The sequence below is a fragment of the Emiliania huxleyi genome (assembly GCF_000372725.1).
Source record: "Emiliania huxleyi CCMP1516 unplaced genomic scaffold EMIHUscaffold_105, whole genome shotgun sequence".
Classification (NCBI taxonomy): domain Eukaryota; phylum Haptophyta; order Isochrysidales; family Noelaerhabdaceae; genus Emiliania; species Emiliania huxleyi.
In genome coordinates this window covers 304,904-327,876 of record NW_005202113.1, presented here as the reverse complement: position 1 = coordinate 327,876, position 22,973 = coordinate 304,904, and the positions used below count along the sequence as shown (strand labels likewise).

Genomic DNA, 22,973 nt, shown 5'->3' with positions numbered 1-22,973 from the left:
CAGACCGGCCCACCCCCCAGACCGGAGACCGCTCTGTGCGCTGACCCCTCGGGCCAGTGCGGGGCCCGCGCGGCGCGCGCGCGGGCGCGGTTGGCAGGCTTCGATCAGCCGCGAAAAAGACGCGCGCCGCGCGGGACCGCGGAGAGTACACAGTACTTACTCCCACCCAAGCAAGTGTGTATGAGGACCTCTACTCGGACTGCACGTCAAAAACACCCACGCGCAGTGTAGTTGTGCGCTGGGGGGCACCGGACATCAGTTCATCACCGCTCTGTGAGCCAGCCGTACAACCCCCATCATGGAGAGGGCGGGCGCGCGCTTGAACTCGCGTTCCGTGCGGAGCGGTCTTCTCCGGACGCCGCCCGGGCTCGCAGCAGCGAGGCCTTAAGGGCGTGTCCTTCATCCGTCGCTCCGCGCGAGTACAGCGCGCGGCTCCCGCCGCCCACCCACGCCCCCTCGCGCCCCGCCGGGCGCGCCAAGGGCGCGGGCCTAACTCGATCAGGTGAGGACGAGATCGTGCGACCAGTCGGGCGGCAGCGAGGCGTACCGCTCGACGAGGGCGTGGCCCTGGTCGTCGTACGGCTTTGCCAGGAGGCGCTGCACCCGCCTGCAGGCAGCCGAGACCAGTCGAGAGGTCCGCCGAGATCGGACAGGACTGGGCGGGCGGGCAAACGCGGGCGGGGAGGGCGCGGGGGCGGGCGCGCGCCGCAGCTCGACGTAGTCCCCCGCCTCGGCCCGCTCGATCACGCGCGCGGCGATGTGCTGCCGCAGCACGAAGCGCGGGTTGGACGCACCCATCACCGCGCGCCGGCGCGCCGCGGCGGCCTCGAGGGCGGCGGCCGTCGCGGGCGCGTCCTCGTCGTCGGCGCCCGCCACGGCGCGCCGCTCCCGCCAGAGGCGCAGCCGGTACGCGTGCAGCCACGCGCGCCACGCCTCCGCGTCAGAGAGCCTCTTGTCGCGCGGCGTCACGCGGGCGAGCGCCTCCCGGCGGGCGGCGCGCTGCGTCTCTCGCGCCACGACGGACGCGTCCAGCCCAAACTGCGCCAGCCGCTCCGGCTCGGTCTGCGCGATCGCGGCGAGGCGGGCGAGCGCCTTCGGGTGGAAGATTGGCCGCGCGCGCTTGAGCATCGCCTGCCGGGTGGTCAGGGAGGAAGATGGGGGGGATGACAGGCGGGGTGGCGGGGAGAACAGGGCGGCGGACCTCTGTGGATGCGCACTGCGCCAAGCAGTACTCGAGCACCGCGTCAAAGTCCTGTTAGGAGGTGACAGCTCATTAGCCGCGGTCGATGCACGAATGGTGCTCGAGCACCGCGTCGAAGACCTGCGGCGCGCGGTAGCTCGCCGCCTCGCTCGCCTCCCAGCCGATGCGAGACAACGCGCGAAACGTGTTTGTGAAGTCGGCGCCCGTCCGCTGCATCACGCCGAGCAGCGACTCGAGCAGCGCGTCGTCCGCCTCGCCCTCGTCGGTGAGCAGCAGACCCAGCTTGCTCCGCCACCGCCGCCGCACCTCCGGCTCGTACTCGACCCAGAACGCCGCCTCCGCCTCCGCCGCCGCCTCCGCCGCCCCCCCCTCGCTCCCGAGCGGCGCGAGGGCGGTGGCGAGCCTGCGCAAGTTCCAAGCGCTGACGGCGGGCTGCTGGCGGTACGAGTAGCGGCCCGCCGCGTCCGAGTCGTTTGGCGAGTAGTCGGGGTCGAACCTGCGGGCGCGGCGGCGCGTCAGAGCGGCGGGCGACTGCGGGGCGTGCAGGCGGCGCCCGGAACGCGGGCTTAAGGTGGCGCGCATGCGAGGCGGGCGCTGGGGCGGCGATGGGCGCGCACTGGTCGACGAAGCCGAAGGGGCCGTAGTCGATGGTGTCGCCCGTGATTGCCATGTTGTCCGTGTTGAGGACGCCGTGCACGAAGCCCACCGTCTGCCACCCGGCGACCAGCTGCGCTGTCCGACGCGCCACCTGCGGTGCGGGAGCGCGGCGCGGGCGAGGGTGCAATCCCGAGAGCGGCCTGCTGAGCCTCGCGAGAGCGCGGGGCGGCAGAGAAGAGCGCGGCTGCAGCGTGGGTGCAGCGTGGGTGCAGCGTGGGTGCAGCCGGGCAGGGCACGTGCAGCCCGTGAGCGTCTCTCCCCGTCCTTGGAAGTGTCTGCGAAGTGTCTGGGAAGTGTCCGGGAAATGTCCCGCATCTAGACTCCGTGGCCTCGGCGACAAAGGCGGCGACGCGCTGCGTGCGGCTGGGCAGGCTGCAGAGGTGGGGGTAGTGGCGCTGCAGCGCGTACTCGAAGAGAGGCGCGAGCACCTCCTCCGTCATCCCAGCCTAGGCCCGGGCAATCTCGGCGCATCTCGAGAGGTCTGGGGCGAGCGCCCGACGCCTCCTCCGCGCGCCGACGGCCCTTCCCGCCCGTCCGTCTCGTTCAGGCAGAGCTCGAAGGAGCCGAAGCGGAGGAAGGAGCGAGCCACCCGCGCGAGCACCGCGCACCGCTCCTCGCGCAGCTGCCCGTTGTTGCCTGCAGGAAGGTTCCTCGACGGCTCCTCGAGGGCTCCCAGATGGGATGCTCGCGCAGATGGCCGTCGCTGCCCGCGTCGCGCGAGACGCGAGCGTCCGAGGAGACGAGGGCCGCCGCGCGGGTGGTCGGCAGCCGCAGCGCGTGCATTGCCTCCGACGCGAGCAGCTCCCGGATCGACGAGCGCAGCACCTTCCTCCCGTCGGCGGCGCGAGAGAACGGCGTCGGGCCTGCAGCGTCACGACGGAGCTCAACAGTGCGCGGTGGTCACTAGCATCTGGGGTGGTCTCTAGCATCTAGGGCGGCCGGCCTGCGCCCTTGAGCTGCAGCTCCCACCGCCCCTCGCTCCCGACCTCGCCGCCCGCGGACTCGCCGAGCCTGCCGCCGCCCGCCGCGACCGCGCCATCCTGCTCCGGCCCGCCCGCCGCCTCCTCCCCGGCCGACCCCTCTCCGCCGCACCCCTCCTCGCCGCCGCCGCCCTCCTCCTCGCCACCAAGCAACTCGCTGCCGACGGCGCCGCCCCCGCAGCTCACAATCTCGCCGAGCGAGATTACGGCGCCGTCGCCCAGCTGCCCCGCAAAGCGGCCGAACTGGTGCCCGCAGTACGCCGCCGCGAACGGCTCCGCCCCCGGCAGCTGCTCGTTGCCCGACAGATAGGCGGCGAGGTCCGACCGAATCGCGAGCGGCAGCCGCTCCGGGTCGAGCAGCGCGGCGTCGGCGTCGGCGTCATCGTCGGCGTCGTCGCCGGCATCAGCGGCCTCCGCGCCGCCGGAGCCCAGCGGCAATCCCAGCAGGCCGAGCGCCTCGCTCGTCGCCACCAGCTCGGGCGACTTTAGCCGGGTCGGCTCGACCCGCACCACATGCGCACCTCGAACCTGCCGCACGGGCCCACCCAGCTGCGGATCGACGGCGAGCGTCCGCACCGCTGTGTTGTCGAAATTCAGGCCGCGGAGCGCCGACACAAGCGCCGCGTGCGCCTCGAGCATCGGAGGCTCAGCCCCACCCACGACAGCCGTGCCGCGGGGCCGGCCGCGCCTGGCGCCCGCGCCCGACGCACCGACGCCCATGCGCACGTCGCAGCGAGAGCCCGTGATCAACGGGCCGACCGCCACAGCGAGGAGCGCCATGACGAGAGGCTACGAGCGGAGCGTGGGGTCGCTACGAGCGGAGCGTGGGGTCGGGCTGCTGCTGTGCAGTCAGGGGCCCTTCATCCCGCGAAAAAAGTCGTGCGATCATCCGGCCCGCTGGGTGCGCTTCTGAGCTCCCCGGCCCCGGATGTGAGGTCACCGACTGCACTCCAAGTGCTCCAAGTGCGCATGATGAGCGAGTCGCCCAGCGCCTGCTCTCGGCGGCGGGGCGGCGTGTGGGCGCCAGAAGAGGTGTTGGGCGCGGCGAGGGGCGCAGACAGAGGCCGGGGCCAGACATCTCGGCCACGTATGTCGCTGTGGCTGTTCATCATAATCGCGTGAGGACGAGGGAGGCGGCGGCGATGGCGAGGCGGACGGAGGCGGCGGCGACGGCGAGGCGGAGGGAGGCGGAGGGGTCGGCGCGGCCACGCGCGGACGACGGTGATCTTCGCGTTCATGCGTCCACAGACAGCATGCTCGGACAGAATGTGCATGTGCATGTACCAAAAGGAGCGATCAGACGGAACCCTTCGAAAGAGTAACAAAGAAACGTTGTTACACAACCAGCGGCTGACAATTTTATTCTTTCTCGGTGCCAGTGCGCGCCAGTCCCGTGCTCGGTTTATTTTTCTTTTCGCCAAGCGGATATGGACATATGGTTGTCATGGGGCAAGGCCGCATATGCCATATCCCTCCTGCGGGGCAAAGATCGAGCTGCATGTCGATTTCAACTCGACGGCAGCATTTGGAGGCATCACGTCTCCATGCTGCCGTCAAGTCGGAGCTAGAGCTGTTTAACATTAACTTTGGGCCTAACAGTTGCGCTATTGTTGGCTGAAATCCTTAACGTTGTTCAAGTGTTCTCCCCAGCCCAAGCTGTTACTGTTTGTTACTGTTGTTACTGTTGTTCAGCGGTCAGCAAGCAGAAAATCCCCAAAAAACCGGGTAAACCCCGAAAATACCTGGGTTTTCCCGGGTATTTTCGGGTATTACCCGCACTGGACGCTGGAGATCGTCGTGGGTCACTGGTAGGCCTTCCTTATTGTTGTTCAGCCGGCCTAACGTTAGCTACTGTTGTTGGGGAGCCCCACTGTTGTTCTGTTGTTACTGTTAACACTAGCAACACTGTTCAGCTCCCAACGTTAAACAGCTCTAGTCGGAGCCAGTCTGCGGCGACCACAGCGCTCACCGCAGGGATCGGCGAGCTTTTCAGAGTCAAGCATTGCGCAAAATCCCACACTGGTGGATTTTCAGTGTACTAATAGCGGGGGAAAAGGGAGAAGGGGCGGGTGTTCTCTAGTCTAGGGCCCCTAACGCCCTCTCTCTCAGTGTATGTAGCTCTTACGTACGGACCCGAAGGCGGACTGCGGACCAGGGTTTGCGATGAGGAGAGCGACTCCGAAGGGTGTTCGGGTTCGTGACCACTAACCGCCGAAGCGCAAGAGAACTGCGACCTGGGTCGGTCTCATATTTTGGGGCGCCGCGCACCCCCATGCGCACCCCCTACTGCAGCGGGCGCCCGGGCAGACGGCAGAGCCCCCCTGCGGGACGCACAGAGACGCCAGAGGCGGGGGGGCGTTCGTCTCGTCAAGGTGTCTTGAGATTTTTCTTAGCCCCTAACACGGCTCACGAGGCCACACATCCCGCGCCAAAACGGGTCGCCAGGAGGCGTAGGTTGCGATAGCGAAGAGGACGAGGACGAGGGCGGGCACGGTGAGCGGCGAGCAGGAGCTCAGGAGCGAGGACGCCCCCATCGAGGAGACGGCAGACGAGAAGGCCGGGGCCGCCGCCGGCAGGCTAGGCTCGGCTAGCGAGCTGTAGCCCAGTTGAGACCTCGGTTTCGCGCACATGCGTATCGCATGGCCGCTCGGTCTGCCAATAGGCGTCCACGAACTGGGCAGATGGGCCATCACGAAACCTTCGGCATCTCTACCGCAGGAAGGCTGCCAATGATGAAATGATGAGCACCAACGTCTCTTGGTGCTGTCCGTTAGTGTCGCATCGAAGACGACAGGGCCTCCGGTGAGAAAGGAGGCCCACCAACTGAATGACCCAAAGTTGAACACCGCACCGCCACACATAGACAGCGCACACATTACGACGGCGGGGTTGCGATGGTCGATGGCCACAACGCTGGCATTCGCCTCACGACTGCCTTTGGCGTACAGAGCCTCGCGCTGGGCGGGAGTGCTTGCATAAGAGGATGTGAGGAATACCCATTTGGGTTTGCCTCGCGCTTGTAACATCTCGGCGAGACGCGGCAAAGCTTGCGAGTAGAAGGCCTCCGTTGGGTGACAATCAAAGTAGCCGTCTCCTGTGCTGTCGTTAAATCGGGCGTAAACGCTGCCGCACTGGGCGGTGGGTGTTTGGCCATCAATCGATGTCACCACCAATCCATGTGCTCTCAGCAACTGGGCGGCTGCATCCTGTATCGCAGGGGCAAAGCGGAACTGGTCTCGAAGGGATTGCGTATGACAGCCCTCCCAGTATGCCGGGGACTGCCTATAGCCTCCAACCCTGTTGAGACCAGGATGGAGCGGCCACCACGGACGCGGCTGCCATGAGAGGAGCTCATTTTCAATATTGTGCCAGGGCTGACGCATGTCGGGGTCATTATGCATGGCCGCGCTGTCACAAGCTAGGGCTGCTGGAAAGGCATTACAGAAAGACCGGCTTCGATTTGAGCTTGTCAGCATCAGCCTGACGCCGCTGTGGCAAGCCATACCAAAACCTGCTGCGTACAAAAACATCATGTTGCCAAGTCGGCCTGCATTCCGATACTCCATTGTTACAACAATGCGGGTGAGCAGTGGCGGGCTTCCATGCTGGCTGTTTGGCGGATGATGCGCGATCGCCTGCGGTGGCGGCCCCTTCCGAACGAGCTGGACCGTGTGGCAGGCGCGCAGCAGAGAGCAAGAGTTTGCTACCGTAGCAGGTAATGTGGTGTTGTGCTGTCGCTGTCGAGTCACCACGGGCGCCTGATCCGCAGCCTTGACACCTCTCGAGCAGCGGTAGCGGTTCAGCCAGGTGGCAGAGGCACGGGCGGCAGCTTCGGTGAAGCACTCAGGACGGGGCTTAGCGGGGACAGACTTGCTGAGGCCCTGAGGAGCCAGCGAGACCGCAACCAACGCCAGAGCAGACGTAGCTGAGAGACGACGGCTTGGCTCCTGTCTACAGCGCGGACAGCGAATCCACAATCCGGCTTTACGTTGTTTCGACCTTGTGTCCCGTCCGGAAAAAAGCCCCCCGCCACCCCCCCCCCCCCTCCCAAGGCGCGCGATACAGTACAACTACTTGCCCGAGTACATCCTCATGCCCGCGATCATCCTCGGCGGCATCCTCGCACTCTGAGCACATGCGGCGGAGACAAACTGACGCACCGACCCGATGCACGCCGACAGAGGACTCGCCATGCACCAAGCATGCACTAGTATGGCGTGCTGGCTGAGGATCTGCATTGACATGCCGTGACACATCGGTGGTTGGGCATCCGCCGCAACTCTCTGCAAGCATGGCGATTGGGCTTGTGCATGGCGACTTCTTCGCGGCGCGTGGCTCCTCGCTTAGGAGGGCGCTCCGGGGCCTCCCAGCAGATCGTTTCGCCCTCCGGTCCACCCTCGCCGTCTCCTCCCGTCCAACGCGCGATGCGTTGCGCGGTCGAGCTCGCCTCCTCGTTGCTGCGCGGTGGGTGCTGGGTGATGGCGTCAGGTGTAGTTCGAGGTATGGTTGCACCCGCCGGCAGTACTCACGTCGTCGATGAAGAGCGATCCCATCTGCGCTGCCTTTCCGATGCGTTGCTGTCCTGCATCGCCCCACATATGAATCGCGAACGGTGCGTGGCTCCGAACGAAATGAATGTCGGCAGTGCGAATCTTGGGACCGCCATTGAAGCGCCCAAAATGGGGAAGGGCCTCATACGGGATGTGGTTGAACCGCAGTCGGTGCTGCAGTGCGCTCTCAGCGATGCCACCCGCCCTGTACGCGGCGCCCTCCGTCTTGTTATTGACGCCGGCAAGCGCAAAGTACCACACCTTTTGGTCCATTTTGCTTTCAAAGTGCTCAGACAACGCCCATGATAACAGGCCTCGACACCATCGAATGGTCTCGATCGTCGAGTTGACGATGAAGAAGCCGTAGTTCGGTTCTCCCAAGCGCTCGAAGCTATGCTGCTCCACGAGCATGTCGGCCGGTTCCCTGCACCCATTGCATTTGGGCTCGTTGACAACACGAATTTGCAACCAGTCCAGCGGGTCGCGGAGCCAGAAGCAGTCCATCTCGGAGAAGATCACGCGCACGCCGCGCTCGAGTGCCATCATGATTGGATGCGTCTTCAGGACCAGAAACCAGCGGTCGCGATCCCACCCTGCAGGCCGCCAGACGCGCACCACAGCGACGCCGAGGTGATCCATGGCGCACTTGGTCTCAGCGTCGAGCGCAAGGACTGCGGGGGTTGTCGCCGAGACGTTCGTGGTGACGTGCACAAAGTTGAGGAACGCGCGCGCATATGAGGCATCAGTCAACGTTATCGTCGTCACGCCAGACCCCGCCTTTCCCATTGCTCGCGAGACCACAAGCCGCCCGAACGCGTGCATTGCCTCATGGGACCCGTAGATCTGTTCAAGCAATGCCGTCGAGAGGTTCGCGACGTCGCCCATGGCTGGTTGGTGTCTGGTTCTGCCGTGTCTGAGGAGGGGTAAAACGTCTCCAGCGAGGCGTGATTCACGCCGGTTTCTGGTCCTGGCGTGGCCCTAATTGCTTGACACCCTGACTTACCAACAATAATCCGGCCCTGGTGAATGCGCGGGGCGCCGCGTGTCCGTGCACTCACAAGCAGCGCGGAGCTCACAATTGCTCGCCGCCGCCGTCGCCGTCGATCGCCCTGAGTGAGCTCACAAGTGCCACGTCGCCGTCAGTCCCGTGCCCGGTGCCGTCGTGCCGTGTTAGGAACGAGCGCCGATTTTTTTGACGGCCTCCCTGGAACTCGCCTGTCCGACAAACTCCCTCGTGCCTCGAATAAGAATTTTCGAGTCTCTCGCTCACGACAAGCAAGGCGCGGCCGGCTTTTCTCAGAAGCCGAGTCCCGACCGAGAGAAATCACGACTCTCACAGATGAACCCAGAAGCCGTCATGCGTCGTCCTCGCGCGTCGCGGCACAGAAAAGCCACACACACAAACTCTGAAACACAGAAGCCTGTGCATCGGACTCTCCCCCTAGACGTAGAGCTTTCTACGGTCTCGAGTGTGCAAGATGGTTGGTAGGATGCCAATTGGTTAGGTAAGGACACCGGTCTATTTCTTGGCCGCCACGCATCAGGCGCACGCGGTACTGCCAGTCTGCCACCCTCACTCGCCCGCCCCACGGCACACTGTCCGGGCGGCCGCCATCGCCTCCTCGCGTCGCGGCACGACGCCCTGCTCGGCCATCTCGAGGAGCGACCAGACGCGGTAGGGGTAGCCGTCGCGGCTGCGCCACGCGCTGCTGCCCTCGCGCTGGCTGCCGTCGGGCGCCGCGTCGGTGGGGCGCGGGTCCCACCCCGAGCCCATGCGCAGAGTCCAGAAGAAGGCGCCGAGCACGCCCGCGTCGGCGGAGAAGGCGGCGAGCTGCGCGAGGAAGAGGCGCCGCAGCTGCGCCCTGGCCGCCGCGTCGGCGATGTCCACGTGCTCGTCGTGGTTCGTCGCGAGGCTCCACTCGCCGAGGATGAGAGGCAGCCCGGCGGCGACGTAGGGGCGCCACGTCTGCGCCGCCTCGCTGCACGCCCGCCGGTGCATCTCCTCCCACCCGAGCGGGGAGCCGGGCGGGCTCACCCAGTTCAGGTACCAGTGTTGGTCGATGACGAGCCTCCCCGCGCCGGCCGCCACCAGCCCCGCCACGAAGGCCGGCACGGCCTCGTCGTTGGGCGGAATGAACGAGAGATAGAGCGGCAGCGACGGAAGGTGCGCGCGGGCCGCCGTCACCGCGGCGCGGTAGTAGGCCTTGACGGCGTCGTCGTGCCCGTCCGAGTTTAGCGCGGGCTCGTTGGCGAGCTGCAGCCCCGCCACCGCCGCCGCGTCCGCCGCGGGAAGCGCCGCCACCCACTCGGCGAGGGAGGCGATGCTCCGCAGGCCGACGTCCACCCACCGCCGGCTGCCGCCGCCGCCGCCGCGTCGCGTGTGGTACACCTGGCCGTCGCACACCCGCTCGCCACCGGTCAGCTCACACGCGCCCGTGCAACGGGGAATGTCGCCGACGAGCGCGTCGGCCGAGAAGGCGAGCGGGTTTGCGCAATCGATGCCGTCGCTCACGCAGCCGCTGTTGCACGGCAGCGCGTGCACGTCGATCAGCGCCACCATCGAGCGCGCCCGCAGCCGGGCGAGCATGCGGCCGAGGTAGTTGAGCCCGCCGGTGACGAATCCCTCGGGGGAGAAGCCGTACTCGAGGGCGGAGCCGGACCTGCTGTTGACCGGCGCGTCCACAATCCAGTAGCCGACGGGAATCCGCACGGCGTCGACGCCGAGCGCCGCTGCAGCGTCGAGCATGTCGTCCGAAATGTAGTTGCTCCAGTGGTTGCGCATCGTGCGAACAGCGTACGCGTCGCCGCGGGAAGAGCGCAGCGTCGTGACGAAGTCGAGCTCAGACGCGGCCTCGACCTCGTCGAACATCCACTGCGGCCGCACGTCGGGGGAGGAGACGCTGCTTCGCCTCGCGGGGTTGATCTCGATGACGAGCCAGCCGCCGAGGCTCACGCCGTACCAGAAGCCGTCTCGACTCTCCGCGCCGGCCGTCTTGGCACTGGCCGTCTGTGAAGTCATTTCCGTGGCGCCGGCCATCTGGTTTTTGGCGGTCTGCGCTAGCCGCTCCGTCACCGTCTCGCCCATCACAATGCTTGCGATGCTAAGAGCGGCCAAGGCTGCCACGACAAACGAGAGCGCAACGAAGCTGCGAGGGCTGCTCTCGTCTGGCGAGCCGAGCAATGGATCGCGCATGCCTACACGACTGCCACTCTCAAGCCCTACAAGCATCAGACCACCCACTTGCCTCGCACTCTCTCACTACCACAGGCACACTGACAAGGCGGCCGGGCCAGCGGAAGCGGAATGCCATCCTGAATCCCCGAAAATTTCTTTTTTAGAATTTCTTGAAATTTCTAGAGGAAATCCGGGAAAACACTTTCCGTCCTTGCACCAGCATCATGTGCAGAAGAAAAAAACGGATTTCGCGCTCTTTCGCGCTCCGTCGTTGGACTCCGCCTCCAAGCGCGGCGCGCGTCCGGTCGAGTAGGACTCGTCCATGGCTCCGGCTCGCTCCTCCAAGCGCGGCGCGCGTCCGGTCGTGCGCTTTGAGGCCGGCCCGGCGCCGAATCCGGTGGCACTCGCGCGGTGGCATCGCGAGAAGACCTCCCCTGCCCCCACGACCGCTTCGGAGACGCGGCATCGCTCAGCCTCCGTCACTGCCTCGTCGCACGTGCTGCCGCCAGCGGAGACGGCAGAGGCGGCTGTGAGCGGGGCGTCCGAGGGCGAGGCGCCAGACTCGGTCCCGTCGTCCCGTCGCGCGGCTCTCGCCCAGCTAGCCGAGGGGCAGGTGCCCAACAAGCACGCCACCGAGGAGAACCCGGCGACGGGCTGCTGCGACAAGCTCCGCGCGGTGGGGGAGGAGCTCAGGGAGGTGGCGCCCATGCCAGCCGGCGACCCTCCGCCCGCCGCACCGCCGTCGGCGTGCGAGCCTCCCGCCGCCCCGGCGCCGCCGGCGTGCACGCCTCTCGGCGGCGAGTCGCGTGTGAGGGTCGGGGAGGGCACCTACGGCACTGTCTACCGCGCGTGGCGCGAGGACGGCTCTGAGATCGCCATCAAGGTGTGCAAGCAGCTCGGCCGCTCTTCGGGGGTCCCGCTCGCCGCCTACCGCGAGCTGCTCGCGCACCGCCGGCTGCGCACCCGCTGCTCGCCCTGCCTCGCGCAGCAGCTCGGCGCGTGGATGGCGGGGGGCAAGGTCGAGATCGGACTCGCGTACGTCGACACGACCCTCGAGGCGGCGCTCGCCGACCGCCCGGCCGAGCTGACGGCCCTCGCCGTCGCCCGCGTCACCGGGGCGGTCGCAGAGGCGCTCGGCTGCATGCACCGAGAGTGGTTTGTGCACCGCGACGTCTCTCCCAACAACATCCTCCTCTCGGCCGACCTCCGCGCCGCGCGGCTCGCCGACTTTGGGATGGCGCGCCCCTTCCTCAACCCGCCCGCGCCGCTCTCGCGCGACGGCGAGGTGGTCAAGCTGGCCTACCGCGCGCCGGAACTGCTCGCCGCCGCGGCGCCGCAGCACGGCCCTCCGATCGACCAGTGGGCGCTCGGCTGCGTGGTCGTCGAGATGGCCACCCGCGCGCCCGCCTTTGCCGCTCCGCGCGAGCCGGGCGGCGGGGCGCCGAGCCTCGCCGCCCAGCTGCGCGCCATTGGCGAGGCGGTCGGCAGGCCGCCGCCCGGCTGGCCAAGCCTGACGCAGACCGCGCACGACGCCGAGTGGGTCCGCGATGCGCTCGCCGGCCTGCCTCCCGCACCAGCGGTCTCCGCCTGCCCGCTCGCGGAGCGGCTCGCGCACGCGCCCGTGCGAGGAGCCTCCGTCACGGAGCTGGCGACCAGCCTCCTGCGCTACGACCCGGAGCGGCGCTGGACGGCCGCGGAGGTGGCCGACTGCTCCTTTGTGCGAGGCGAGCAGCACGCGGAGGCGGCGAAGCGGGCCTCGCCGGACGAAGGGAGGGCCAGCGCGGCCGCGAAGCACCGCCGTGTGAGTGTGACGTAGCTCGCTAGACGTAGCCCGCTACCGTGATCCGTGTGCGTGGCACAGTCATCGTCGCGAGGTCGTGTGTGAGCCCGATGCCCAGCTGTGGAGACGGTGTATACAGCTGTGAAGAAAAACTCGCGCTATGGCAAACGTCCACGGCTCGTTTTTACTTTTAGAATACAGAATAAGACGCGAACGAGAGAACGACACTTAAATCTCGTATATCCTATTTGCAGACATAGTGGGGGAAATGGCTCAGTCTGGGAATAAATTTTCTCGGCCGAGGCTGAGTCAGGCAGGTGGCCGCCATTCTGTTCGGTTTTGGCCTCTTTGTGTCCCTCTCAGCTCACAGCCATCACCCTCCCGCCTCCGCTGGCACGCGATGCACCCTCCTCCGATGGTGCCGAGGGTGCCTCGGCGCAGTCCTGATGGCTGCCGCCACCTCCGCCCTCAGGAAAGGGGCACGACCGCTGCACGACCGCTGCACGATGCCGCTGACCGCGAAAGCGGAGAGGCGCAAGCGACGCAAGGCCTCCGAGGTGGCCGCTGCCTCCGTCGAGCCCGAGGTCGCCACCGAGGCGCCGGAGCCGCCCGCCGAGCCCCACAACGAGTCGGAAATGGAGGTCGAGCCGGCAGCGCCCGATCAGACGGCGAACCGCCTCCTGCTCATGACGGCAGAGCACGAGGCGGCGGTGGCGCGGCGGTTGCTCCAGCAGGGCGGTCGCTGTTGGCTGCATCAGCTTATCGATGACGACTCCGAAGTCTTCGAGAGCGAGGCGAAGGAGGAGATGGTGATCGTCGCGCGGGAGGTGGACGACTACTGCTTGATGGTCGGCGACACGCGGCCCGAGGGCATCTTCGGCTCCACGCTCGCGGCGGAAGCCGTGGTGGCGGCCCGCGATTTCGAGGAGTGCGTGAGAGATGGGACGATTGTCGGCCGAGGAAGATTAGGCGACTGGGTAGTTCCCGATCTCTCCGAGGAGTACGACGACCTGACGGAGGCAGAAGAGGCCGAGGCGAGGGGGCTGGCGGCTAGAGCCAGCTATAGGCGCGCGATCCACCAGCTCAAGGCGGCCTTCCCGGAGCTGCCGACGCCCGATCCCGTGGTGCGGCGGTGCGTCTGCAGCTCAGGCGCCCCACGATGGCCCTGGGCGCTTGACATCAATTGCGTCGACGATTCCTACTGCCGCGGCCCGGACGAGTGCCGACCGTTCAGCGAGGTCAAGTTTCTTTGGCGCAGAGCGTGGGGCATGGGCTCTATCTCCGCGGAGCTCGGAAGCGCGTACCTTTACCGCGAAGCTCGGCAGCGCGTCCACGACCGCTGGTGCGCCGCCGGGCCTAGGCTCCCGCGCGGGCAGAAAAAATCCGTGGGTTGACGGGCATATCTCGGGCCCACTTTCGAGTTAGTGCGTGATCTTGGGTGTTTATGATAGCCCACAAGGGTCTTCTGGAGCATGGTAGCGGTGGTTTTGCGCGAGGCGTTCATTTAAAAATCACCATTTCCCCCACTAGCAGACACACGCAGTAAGACTTACTGGGCTGGGTTTTTAGGCATTGTGGGGTTGGCACTCCCATCGACCCTCATGACCTCCTGCGGTCTCTGAGATGGACACCAGTGGGTGTGGGACCACAGCCAGGATACACTCGAAGGCTGGGTAAGCAGTAGAGGTCGATACTCGACGCGTACCACATGGTCTGTGTCGCTGTCGGCACGCTGTCGACAGGACGTCGAGCGACACCGGTGGCAGTGCCACCCAGGAGTGGTCGGGCGGTCTCCCGTCACGAGAGAGCCACCATGTGATCCGTATGATGATTCCTGACAACCGCCTCAGTCAACGTTCGTCACAGTTCCCGCTCTGAGAGGAGCTGCGGGTCAGTTCGACAGCTGGAGCTGTGTCGCCGGCGTGCGGCGGCCTGCCTCCGGAGGTGCCTCTGAGGTGGACATCTTTTGGTCACCGTGAGAGAACGCGTTCGAATTTTCACTCCGGAACTTCAACTCCGCACGCGCACCGGCCAGGGCTACAATAGTGCCAGTGAGGCGGAGACGCGAGTCGGAAGGCCGCGACCGGGATTTGGTCCCGACACTTTCCTACAATCGCTGTGAACCCAGCCACGTATCTCGAACTTTACCGGTATGGGAGTTTTTGGCTAATCAAACCCTAGGCCTGCACTAATCAAAAAGTGGGATACCACCTGCCTCACGGAAACCACAACGGAAACCACAAAGCGAGTCCGAGTGCATTTTTGCGGCGAAATCGGCGAAATCGGCAAAATACCGGGTATTTTGCGGGTATACCTGCAAAAACCTGGGTATACCCGGGTAATACCCGCACTTTTGCATGGCTTCGCGCCTCCTGGCACCTGGGACCACACCCACAGCCGCTACACTAATCAACACTCCGCATACCACTTTCCTCTTTCGCATACCACTATACCATACCACTTCAAAATTAATCAAAATATCACCAAATACCGGTCTCATACCGGTAAAGTTCGAGCTCAGAGCACTGTCTACTTACTGTATCGTTTCCTCTCGCACTCTGAGAACCTCACGTGGTCTCATCGATGTGAGAAGTCAGAAGACCTGAGGGAGGGTGTAGAGGATGTAGAGTGTAGAGCGCTGTAGAGCTGTAGAGATGTAGAGCGCTCTGGAGCGCTGTAGAGCTGTAGAGCTCTACATCCGCCGCGTGACGAGGCGGGTGCGTTGTAGAGCGATGTAGAGCGCGATTTTGCTGTAGAGTTTGTTGTAGAGGCTCTACAGCCAACCCGCCGGGAAGGCAGTGACTCAAAGAGGTCGAGTCGCACTAATGGGGTGTCTCCGAGCTTACTGGAGCTCTGATGGACGGCCCTGACTATCCCTGACACACAGAGAGTCACTCTGACGGCAAACAACACCCTATAACTGCGTCATGACCAGCCTGCCATGCGTCGCCGGTGCCGCATTCGTCGCAGTGCTTCTTTAGCAGGCGGTGGACTGTCGGCTGCGAGGACGGTCGCATTTGCGCGAGGCGAGGCGAGCATTCAGACGCGTTGCATGCGCCATGACTCGCGCCAGCGCGTGCGGGAGCTCCTGGCTGAGCGTTGAGTCCAAGCGAGTTGCGCTGGCCACGATCGCTACGCCGAGCCGAGCTGACGCGCCGAGGCGCCGGCCAGTCGCAGCCGTGAGGCATGCCACAGCAGCAGAGGCACCTCCCACCCATTGGGCGGTCACACAGAAGGCCAGGGCAGCACTGGCAAGTGCAACGCGCCTCATATCGGAGAGCGACCGTGCCTCGTTCGCCGCTTATGATGTAGAGTTTGTTGTAGAGATTTCACGTTGTTAGAGCGCCTCTACATCGCTCTACAACGCACGCAGTTCGTCCCGCGGCGGATGTAGAGCTCTACAGCTCTACAGCGCTCCAGAGCGCTCTACAGCTCTACATCTCTACAGCGCAGCTGCACTCTACATCCTCTACACGTACACCCTCCCTCAGCAGAAGACAGATGTATGTCTCTGTCAGCTTTCATTGCTCATTCGGGTCTCTACGCGTGTATTGCAAAAAACGCATGCGACATGGTACACTAGACGTTGCGCGCGTGATATGCGTACACGGTCGCAAGACTCGAGACGGTACGGTACATATGCACACCGGAGCGCCCTGGGCGGCACCTTGTGGTCGTCGACGCCAACCGACTGTATCAACGGAGGGACTTGGGTGAGTGTGTGTCGAGGGCGAGGTGTGGAGGCGGGGGCAGCCGAGGCGGAAGGGGAGGCGACGGAGGGGGCGGAGGCGTAGTATTGGGCTGCGGCTGCAGCCCGGCACTGGCGCGGGCCTGCAGGCCTGCGCGCCTGCGGCGTTTGCCAGCCGGCGCGCCTGCGGCGCGCCGTGGTTTCTTAGATTTTCGCGGAAATCGCTTGGTAGGGTTTCTTAATGCTACGTTTTCTTAATGCCCGACAGACTGTAACCCTTCATAGCTTTTGTTTTTGTTGTATGTCGAGGCCCCAAATGATGTGAGTGTTAGATTTGTTTGGTGTTTGCTAGGGTGTTTGTTGCAAGAAAGTAATCTGTGATATGAGCTGTCCCGCATGCTGACCAGCGAAGGCTGCCGGGTTGCCTCCCTTTGAGCTCCCAAGCTTGCTCGGAATGCTCGCCATGTCGCCATCCGGCGCCCCACCCACCCAGTCTCCAACTTCGCTACGTCGCGTCGAACTGTTGCCGGGTGCGTGGCCTGGTATAAGTCGCACGGAACCACTCGCTCCTGCAAGGCACGCCGCCACCCTCGACCCGCAACTTATTAAATAAGATACGGCGGTCCGCTGTGGATTACAATGTCCACCGCATCCTCGCTCGCCGACCCGAGCCTCACCGCCGCTATTTTCTCCATCGCCACTCACCAGGACGCGGATGAGGCCGTCGCCGCGGCGATGCGGAGGCTCGTTCGGCAGGAGCCCGGCTGGCTGCGGTGCTTCCTGTGGCACGCCTCCGGCTCGGCCGACGGCTGCGTTCAGCTGGTCCGGTCCAACCTCTCGTGGTCGGCCGCCGGCGTGGGGCCGTGCACGGACGCCGAGGCTGCCCACCGCCTGCGCTTTGGCGTCGCACGGCTCGCTGCTCGGCGGGATGGAGCTGGGCGGCCGGTGATCGTGCTCGGCTTCGACGCGCTGCGCCGCATGCTTGACGCGGGGCACACGCTGGACGAGGTTGCGAGCGCGCACGTCTGGTGGCTCAAGGACCTGCTGCTGCGCGAGGAGGGCGGCACCTCGCACGGCGTCTCTCTCGTGCAGGATTTGGCGGGCATGACCGCGGCCGACGTGAGCAGCTTCGTCATGCCGAGCGCGCTCCTAACGCAGCTCAACTACGCGCGCCTCCTCACCGCCGCCTTCCCGTGCGAGTATGGAGCCCTCGTCATCCTCGATGCGCCCGCCGCCTTTGGCATGCTCTGGTCGGTGGTCCGGCCGGTCCTGCCCGCCGCCCTCGCCGAGCGGGTTAGCTTCTGCGCGCGGGATGGGGCCGAGGAGGGTGGCGGAGCGGTCGCCGCAGGTCCCGACGCCACGCTCGACGTCAAGGCGGTCGCGGCAGCGATCGAGGCGGCGCCTCGGCCGTCGGCGGCCGGCCCAGGGCGTGGTGGGGCGGTGAGCGATGCCGCCGGCCCGGGGGCCTGGAGCTCGTGGTGGTAGATGATCATAGGGCGCGGGTAGGTTTGTCTCGTACGTGCGCATGTCTCCGTACTGTACCGTTTACCGTTTACCGTGTACACCTGTCGAGTCTGTCTCGAGGCCGAGCGAGGCAGCAGGCAGGCCATGTGTGGTACGTCATTTTATTGCGTCCCGGCTCCCGCGCCTCTTCATGCGCCCACCTCTTTAGTTTTACATATACCAACGTGCATAAATCATAATTTAAAGCCGCACAGGCTCTCGGGGCAGAAATGCAAAATGGTAAATCGCGAAACTCACCAGTGTCGTGGAGAAAGCTCGAGAGAAAAAGCTAATTTGTGAACGAAGGCTTCGATTCGAAGGTTGCAGAAATAGAGCCAGGTGGCCAGCATTGTGTTCGACGCGCTCATGCCGCCAGAAAGAATCTTACAACGCCAGAAAGCATTGTGCGGCACAGGCTGCATCCAGGCTGCAGACCCACAACGAGAGCACTGTCTCTTGTTACGCCAAAACCAACCAGAAAGAACCCCGCTCCGCGGTACGACTTCGGGTGGAGCTCCGCTCCGCTCCTGCCTCTCGCGCGCGGCGGAATTCTGCGCTCCGCCCCCTGCCTGGGCACCGACCGCCACGCAACTCTGCGGCTCCCGCCACGCGCGGGAACCGCCAGGCCCAGAATTGAAACAGGACCCCGTCGGGGACCCTTCACCTCTCGTTCAGGGGCGCGCGCAACCACCCCCTCTCACTAAGTCCTACAATTCTCAAAGAAGAAAACATGCGACATCGCTGCGGCACAGACTTCCCCGTCCATGGCGTTTCCGCGTACGGAGGCTCCACCCATATCAGTCTTTGCCAATGCGCCAATTTATCAGTTCTGGTGGGAGGTTCCCACGAGCAAGCGCTTTCTGGAGCTTTTCCTGGATCGCATCCCGGGCATGATGGGTGTTGCAGACAGGATGAAGCCAGAGGACCGTGCGGAGTACGAGCGACTCATGTCTATGCGCGATTTGGAGTACGAAAGCCTGGCCACGAGTGCTGGGAGGCCTGCATGGAATTCCTCGATGATTGTCCTCAAGCTGCGTAAGGGTGGCCTCTTTGTTTACTCCCCTTGGCTTTCCGAAACTGACGGCGGCCGAGCAGCGGAAGTGGCTTTGGACAGCCTAGGTGAGGTCAAGGTCGCCTTTGTACCACGAGCACATCTGTCAGGGCTGAAGCGGTTCCAAGATCGTTATCCGAATGCCATCTACATAGCTGGAGAAAGCTTGCCAGACTATCGCATTGATCTGTTTCTCAGTCGTGATTCAGATGCTGCTCAGGTCGTTACATTCATTGGTGCTGAGTTTGACTGGCTGTCTTTGCAGGGTGAGTACTGTTTTCTGCACAAGGCCACATGCACCTTCATTGGTTGTGACCATGTGTACAAGACAAATAATGAAGGATATGGCCCTGGCTCGTCGACGCTTCCTGCAAACACGCCAGAGTGGTTCGCGCGTGCTAACCACTGCTTGTACTACGAGCCGTCTTTCTCATCTGGACAGCTCTATCCAACCTATGCCAACAGCGATCCACGGGTTGACTGCAAGGCGGTGAGAGCGGCGTTGCTCAAGTTCAAAGATGAGTGGCAGGTGCAGCAGTTAGTGGCGTGCCATGTGGAACCTGTCTGCTCTGGAGCCATGGATGTTCTGCAGCGCAGCTTGGCTTGGGCCCAGCGATCGCCAGCAGATGAGCTCTCTCATCAGCAGAAGTAAATAGCAGCAGCAAGCAATCGCAGCAGGCGTTGACCGCTCATTGTCCGTATTACTTTGCGTCTGTTGTATCCGTTGTTGGTGTTATAGCTGGTCAGGCTCTGCTTGTCAATTGAGGGTGGTATCTTATTCGCCGCAATCGCTGTGAATACAGCGTACTGTGCGGGAACAGTACTTTGCGGGACGAGAGCCACTACTACTGTGTACTATACTGCAATCAATCTGCACCCGGCGCGCAGCGCCGAGGAAAATTTTGAGAATAAATGCTAAACCCTAAACGAGCTTATGGAGGCGCTCCGAGACGACCAAAGTGGTAAAAGTCGCACTCCCCTGACCGGATCAAAAGCAGCGTAAAAGCACCCGGGGCTCCAGAAACCTAACCCTCAGATCGTTATATGCCACAAAGCTCATATTTCGTTTTTGGTAGAGGGAGCGGACCGTGAGTTGAGGAAATCGGAGGACGCGACCCACTTCGCCACAGACGGTCCCGCGCCTCGCCGCTATGACGGGTAGACGACCGCGGCTCGTGTGCGTCTACCCGTCTTTGTCCGGAGTGAATACTCCAACGCGCTCGTCGGTGGCGGCTTCCTCCAACCTGCGCCGCGCTCGGCGAACCTCGACAGCGCCATCGGCGGCATGCAGCTCTTTGCGCCTGAAGCTTGGAGAGCAGCTCCTCTGCTGTTCACACACTCTGCACAGTTGACACAGCCTACTGTGCGGCTGCCACAGCTGTGACAGCGATGGGCTCGCCCTCACTGGCCCTCAGTCACTTGTGCTGCGGCTTGTGTGAGCGACACTGCTCGGCGACTGCCGGCACACTGTGATACCATGGGTGTGAGGTTAAACCACGCTACCAGCGCTTGGTCACATCGGCCCCGAGGTCAGATCCTTCTACTCTGTTGATGACAAGACTTGTCTACTGGCTGGAGCCGAGCAGGAGAGCCCAGCGCACAACCCCTGGTCAACTCAGGGTCCACACCCCGTATTTTGGGAGCTGTGTCAGCAGGCTGTGTGTGTGAGGCGTGCCCGGGGCGCGCGCCGCGGGTGTGGCGGGGAGGGTGCCAGGTGGCCGGTGTTTTGCACATACGTATTTGTCACGGTGCGACGGACCGAGACCGGGGGAGAGACAGACACACCCGCGCGCGCAGAGATCACAGAGAGAGAGAGTGTGTGTAACGTAGTGTGAAGCTCATAGGCACAACTCTGTGCGAACTGGACATGGGAAATGCATGCTGTGGTGCTGGTGTTGCGCCGGTGATGTGTCATGTGTGCGCGTCTTGGCGCCGGACGGGCCGCGGCCTCACTCGCCGCTCCACTGCGACTGTGGTGCTGCTGACGTTGCATGGAGCATGTGTGTGTGTCTGATGGACCACGCTGCCGCAGCACGCATGCACACATCGACTAGATTCCTAAATTGGGCGCACGCCGGAGGCGGCGGTGCGAACAAGCGCCTCGCTAGCCCATCGTCGGCACCTGCGGCGCCCAGCCAAAGCTGACGACGTCCTTCACGAAGATGTCGGACCAGCTCGGCTGCGCGGGCGGGGCGGGCGGCGGCGGCGCCGCGTCGACGTTCTGGAAGCGCTTCATGCCGAGGCACGAGTCGCCCCAGACCTCCTTGCCCGCCTTGCGCAGCCGCTCGCAGTCGCGCTTCATCTTGCGCCGCCGGTCCTCGTCGGTCTCCGCGAAGCGCTGCACCGCACCCAGCATCCCGAAGCTGCTCGCCAGCTGCTCGTTGATCTCCTCGACGATGCCTGCTCACAGGCGGAGCCGTGAAGAGACGCGCGCCGCTCGCCGTCCAGCAGCCGCGCAAGGAGGGCGTGTGCCGCGGAAGCGCTCCACCTCTGCAACCGGCTCCGCCTCGAGGTCGACGTCGCCCTCCCCCTCGGGCGGGTCGTGCAGCACGATGTTGACGTCGGCAAGCCCGTTCCCGTGGCAGATGATGGCGTGCATCTGCGGCGGCGGAGGGCAGTGCGGCGGTGGTGGGCCTCGGTGCGGCCGCGGGGTGGGCGGGCGGGCAGGGGCGCGGCGTCGCTGGGGCGGGCGAGGGCGAGGCGACGGCAGGGGCGGGGCGCGGCGTCGCTGGGGGCGACGGGTCACCTGCGAGGCGATGAGCGGCGCGAAGCTCTCGACGAGGTGTTTCGTCATCGCGCCCGACGCCTCAATGCCGAGGTTCTCGCCGAGCAGGTCGGAGTTGACTTCGAGGGCGAGGGAGGTCATGCCGAACTTGCCGTCGCAGTCGCTGATCGCCTTCGTCGCGATGCGCGACAGGTCGAGGTCGAGCCCGAGGAAGCCCTTGACGGTCGTCTGCGCGGAGCCTGCGGGGGAGGAGGGCGCGAGCACTAGCTCAGTTCTTCGCGTGTCCTCTCGGGCGCTGTCGCGTGTCCTCTCGGGCGCTGTCTCTGACAGAGTGACGTGCCCCGCATCTAGTCGGCGGGCCGTCCCCGAGAGGCACTTTGCCGAGCAGCAGGTCCTGGTAGAGCTCGTAGTCGAACTTGACGGTGGCCTGGATCTCGCTCGAGACGACCATCATCCGGTCGGGCGGCCGCTGGTACAACGTGTTCCTCAGCACCCAGTTCTGGTCCACGCGCCACTCCTGGTCGTCGTAGCAGAAGCCGTACTTGAGCACGGATGGCTGGATCTTGGTGACGGTGACGTTGTCGAGGACGACAATCGCCCCGGTGATCGAGCTGACGTGCAGGTCGGCGCCGGGCGGCAGAAAGCGCGTCACCTTCATCGGCAGCTTGAGCGACTCGATGCCGTGCCGGACGAGGCCCGTGACGGCGGTCGCAAACTTGGAGAGGAGCCACGTCTCCCTGCAGTCTGTGCCGAGCGCCACGTTGACGAGCTTGTACCCGTCCGTCCTCGCGAGAGCCTCGTTGTACGGCACCTCGCGAGGGGCCTTGTGCCGCCAGCAGCTCCCGGTGATCACGCTGTACGCTGCACACGAGTCGGGGCAGCAGTGGTTGAAGCAGACCGACTCGTCCGGCTCGGCCCAGCCCTTTGTGCCCGGAATATCGCCGCCCGGGCAGGCCCACTCCGCAGTCCACCTGCAGTGATTGCACTCGGCGTCCAGCTGCTCGCTGCCGCCGCCGCCGCCGGTGCTGCCACCGCCGGTGCTGCTGGAGGCCGCTGCCTCCTCTGCACCGACAGCCCAGCCACTCCCGCCCCGCCGCGAGTTTGCGAGCAGCACCAGCGTCGTTAGCAGCGCAGCAAGACCTCCGACCAGGCGTGGCCTCCCGCCGCCGGAGAGAGGCCGAGTGGTGAGCATCGTCGAGGCTCTCGGAAGGAGGCGGCTAGGCCGGGATTGACGTTTTCGATTTTTGTTTTTTTTGAGGAAAAATTGCAGTTTACTACGTTTTGAGCTTTTCTCTTGCAGATTACTACACACCACACAATCCACCTTGCAGATTACTACACAGACACAATCCACCTTGCAGATTACTACGCACCACACAATCCACCTTGCAGATTACTACACACACACAATCCACCTTGCAGATTACTACACACCACACAATCCACCTTGCAGATTACTACACACCACACAATCCACCTCGCAGATTACTCACCTGCAAATCCGAATCCGTTACTGGTTGAACGCTGAAACTTGATTCGGGCGTCATCCTACTCGCTGGCCAATCCGGATTGTCATTGTCTGCTGTGCTCTTCTGTCTGGCCGGATTGCCTGCACGCGATGGCTGACGATCGCGCGGTGGCCTTCTGCGAGGGGGACCTCCTC

At 64.5% G+C, this 22,973-nt stretch overlaps 6 protein-coding genes across 6 annotated transcripts; 3 read left to right on the top strand and 3 right to left on the bottom strand.

Moving 5' to 3' along the window:
* Positions 1–147: 147 nt before the first annotated feature.
* EMIHUDRAFT_454271 (hypothetical protein) lies at positions 148–4,112 on the bottom strand (the record flags this gene model as incomplete). Its single annotated transcript, XM_005792764.1, has 14 exons — positions 148–607; positions 911–1,131; positions 1,202–1,252; positions 1,322–1,459; positions 1,628–1,697; positions 1,819–1,949; positions 2,197–2,304; positions 2,448–2,519; positions 2,600–2,683; positions 3,046–3,183; positions 3,367–3,468; positions 3,565–3,627; positions 3,783–3,830; positions 4,056–4,112. 14 exons carry the CDS (start codon positions 4,110–4,112, stop codon positions 499–501), a joined length of 1,392 nt encoding a protein of 463 aa, XP_005792821.1. The 3' UTR covers positions 148–498.
* A 4,594-nt stretch (positions 4,113–8,706) lies between these two features.
* On the bottom strand, positions 8,707–10,683 carry EMIHUDRAFT_439678 (hypothetical protein). Its single transcript, XM_005792763.1, has one exon. The coding sequence runs from the start codon at positions 10,615–10,617 to the stop codon at positions 8,962–8,964; it is 1,656 nt and encodes a 551-aa protein (XP_005792820.1). The 5' UTR covers positions 10,618–10,683; the 3' UTR covers positions 8,707–8,961.
* A 691-nt stretch (positions 10,684–11,374) lies between these two features.
* EMIHUDRAFT_43746 (hypothetical protein) lies at positions 11,375–11,980 on the top strand (the record flags this gene model as incomplete). Its single annotated transcript, XM_005792762.1, has 1 exon — positions 11,375–11,980. A coding segment is annotated over one exon (606 nt), but the record flags the coding sequence as incomplete, so codon positions are not given.
* Positions 11,981–12,811: 831 nt separating this feature from the next.
* On the top strand, positions 12,812–13,867 carry EMIHUDRAFT_361052 (hypothetical protein). The gene has a single exon (XM_005792761.1). It carries the CDS (start codon positions 12,850–12,852, stop codon positions 13,735–13,737), a length of 888 nt encoding a protein of 295 aa, XP_005792818.1. The 5' UTR covers positions 12,812–12,849; the 3' UTR covers positions 13,738–13,867.
* Positions 13,868–16,651: 2,784 nt separating this feature from the next.
* Positions 16,652–17,596, top strand: EMIHUDRAFT_361051 (hypothetical protein). The gene has a single exon (XM_005792760.1). It carries the CDS (start codon positions 16,671–16,673, stop codon positions 17,514–17,516), a length of 846 nt encoding a protein of 281 aa, XP_005792817.1. The 5' UTR covers positions 16,652–16,670; the 3' UTR covers positions 17,517–17,596.
* Positions 17,597–20,308: 2,712 nt separating this feature from the next.
* EMIHUDRAFT_466544 (hypothetical protein) lies at positions 20,309–22,520 on the bottom strand. Its single transcript, XM_005792759.1, has 4 exons — positions 21,671–22,520; positions 21,332–21,549; positions 21,058–21,184; positions 20,309–20,985 (listed from the first exon to the last, which is right to left on the bottom strand). The coding sequence occupies exons 1-4, from the start codon at positions 22,500–22,502 to the stop codon at positions 20,690–20,692; spliced, it is 1,473 nt and encodes a 490-aa protein (XP_005792816.1). The 5' UTR covers positions 22,503–22,520; the 3' UTR covers positions 20,309–20,689.
* Positions 22,521–22,973: the final 453 nt, after the last annotated feature.

Excerpts from the sequence above, each read along its gene's own strand:
- EMIHUDRAFT_439678 (XM_005792763.1), bottom strand. The coding sequence starts at position 10,617 with ATGCTTGTAGGGCTTGAGAGTGGCAGTCGTGTAGGCATGCGCGATCCA.
- EMIHUDRAFT_361052 (XM_005792761.1), top strand. The coding sequence starts at position 12,850 with ATGCCGCTGACCGCGAAAGCGGAGAGGCGCAAGCGACGCAAGGCCTCC.
- EMIHUDRAFT_361051 (XM_005792760.1), top strand. The coding sequence starts at position 16,671 with ATGTCCACCGCATCCTCGCTCGCCGACCCGAGCCTCACCGCCGCTATT.
- EMIHUDRAFT_466544 (XM_005792759.1), bottom strand. The coding sequence starts at position 22,502 with ATGCTCACCACTCGGCCTCTCTCCGGCGGCGGGAGGCCACGCCTGGTC. Across the intron at positions 21,550-21,670 it reads CAAAGTGCCTCTCGGGGACG|GCTCCGCGCAGACGACCGTC; the intron begins GCCCGCCGACTA and ends CCTCCCCCGCAG. Across the intron at positions 20,986-21,057 it reads AGAGGTGGAGCGCTTCCGCG|GCATCGTCGAGGAGATCAAC; the intron begins GCACACGCCCTC and ends GCCTGTGAGCAG.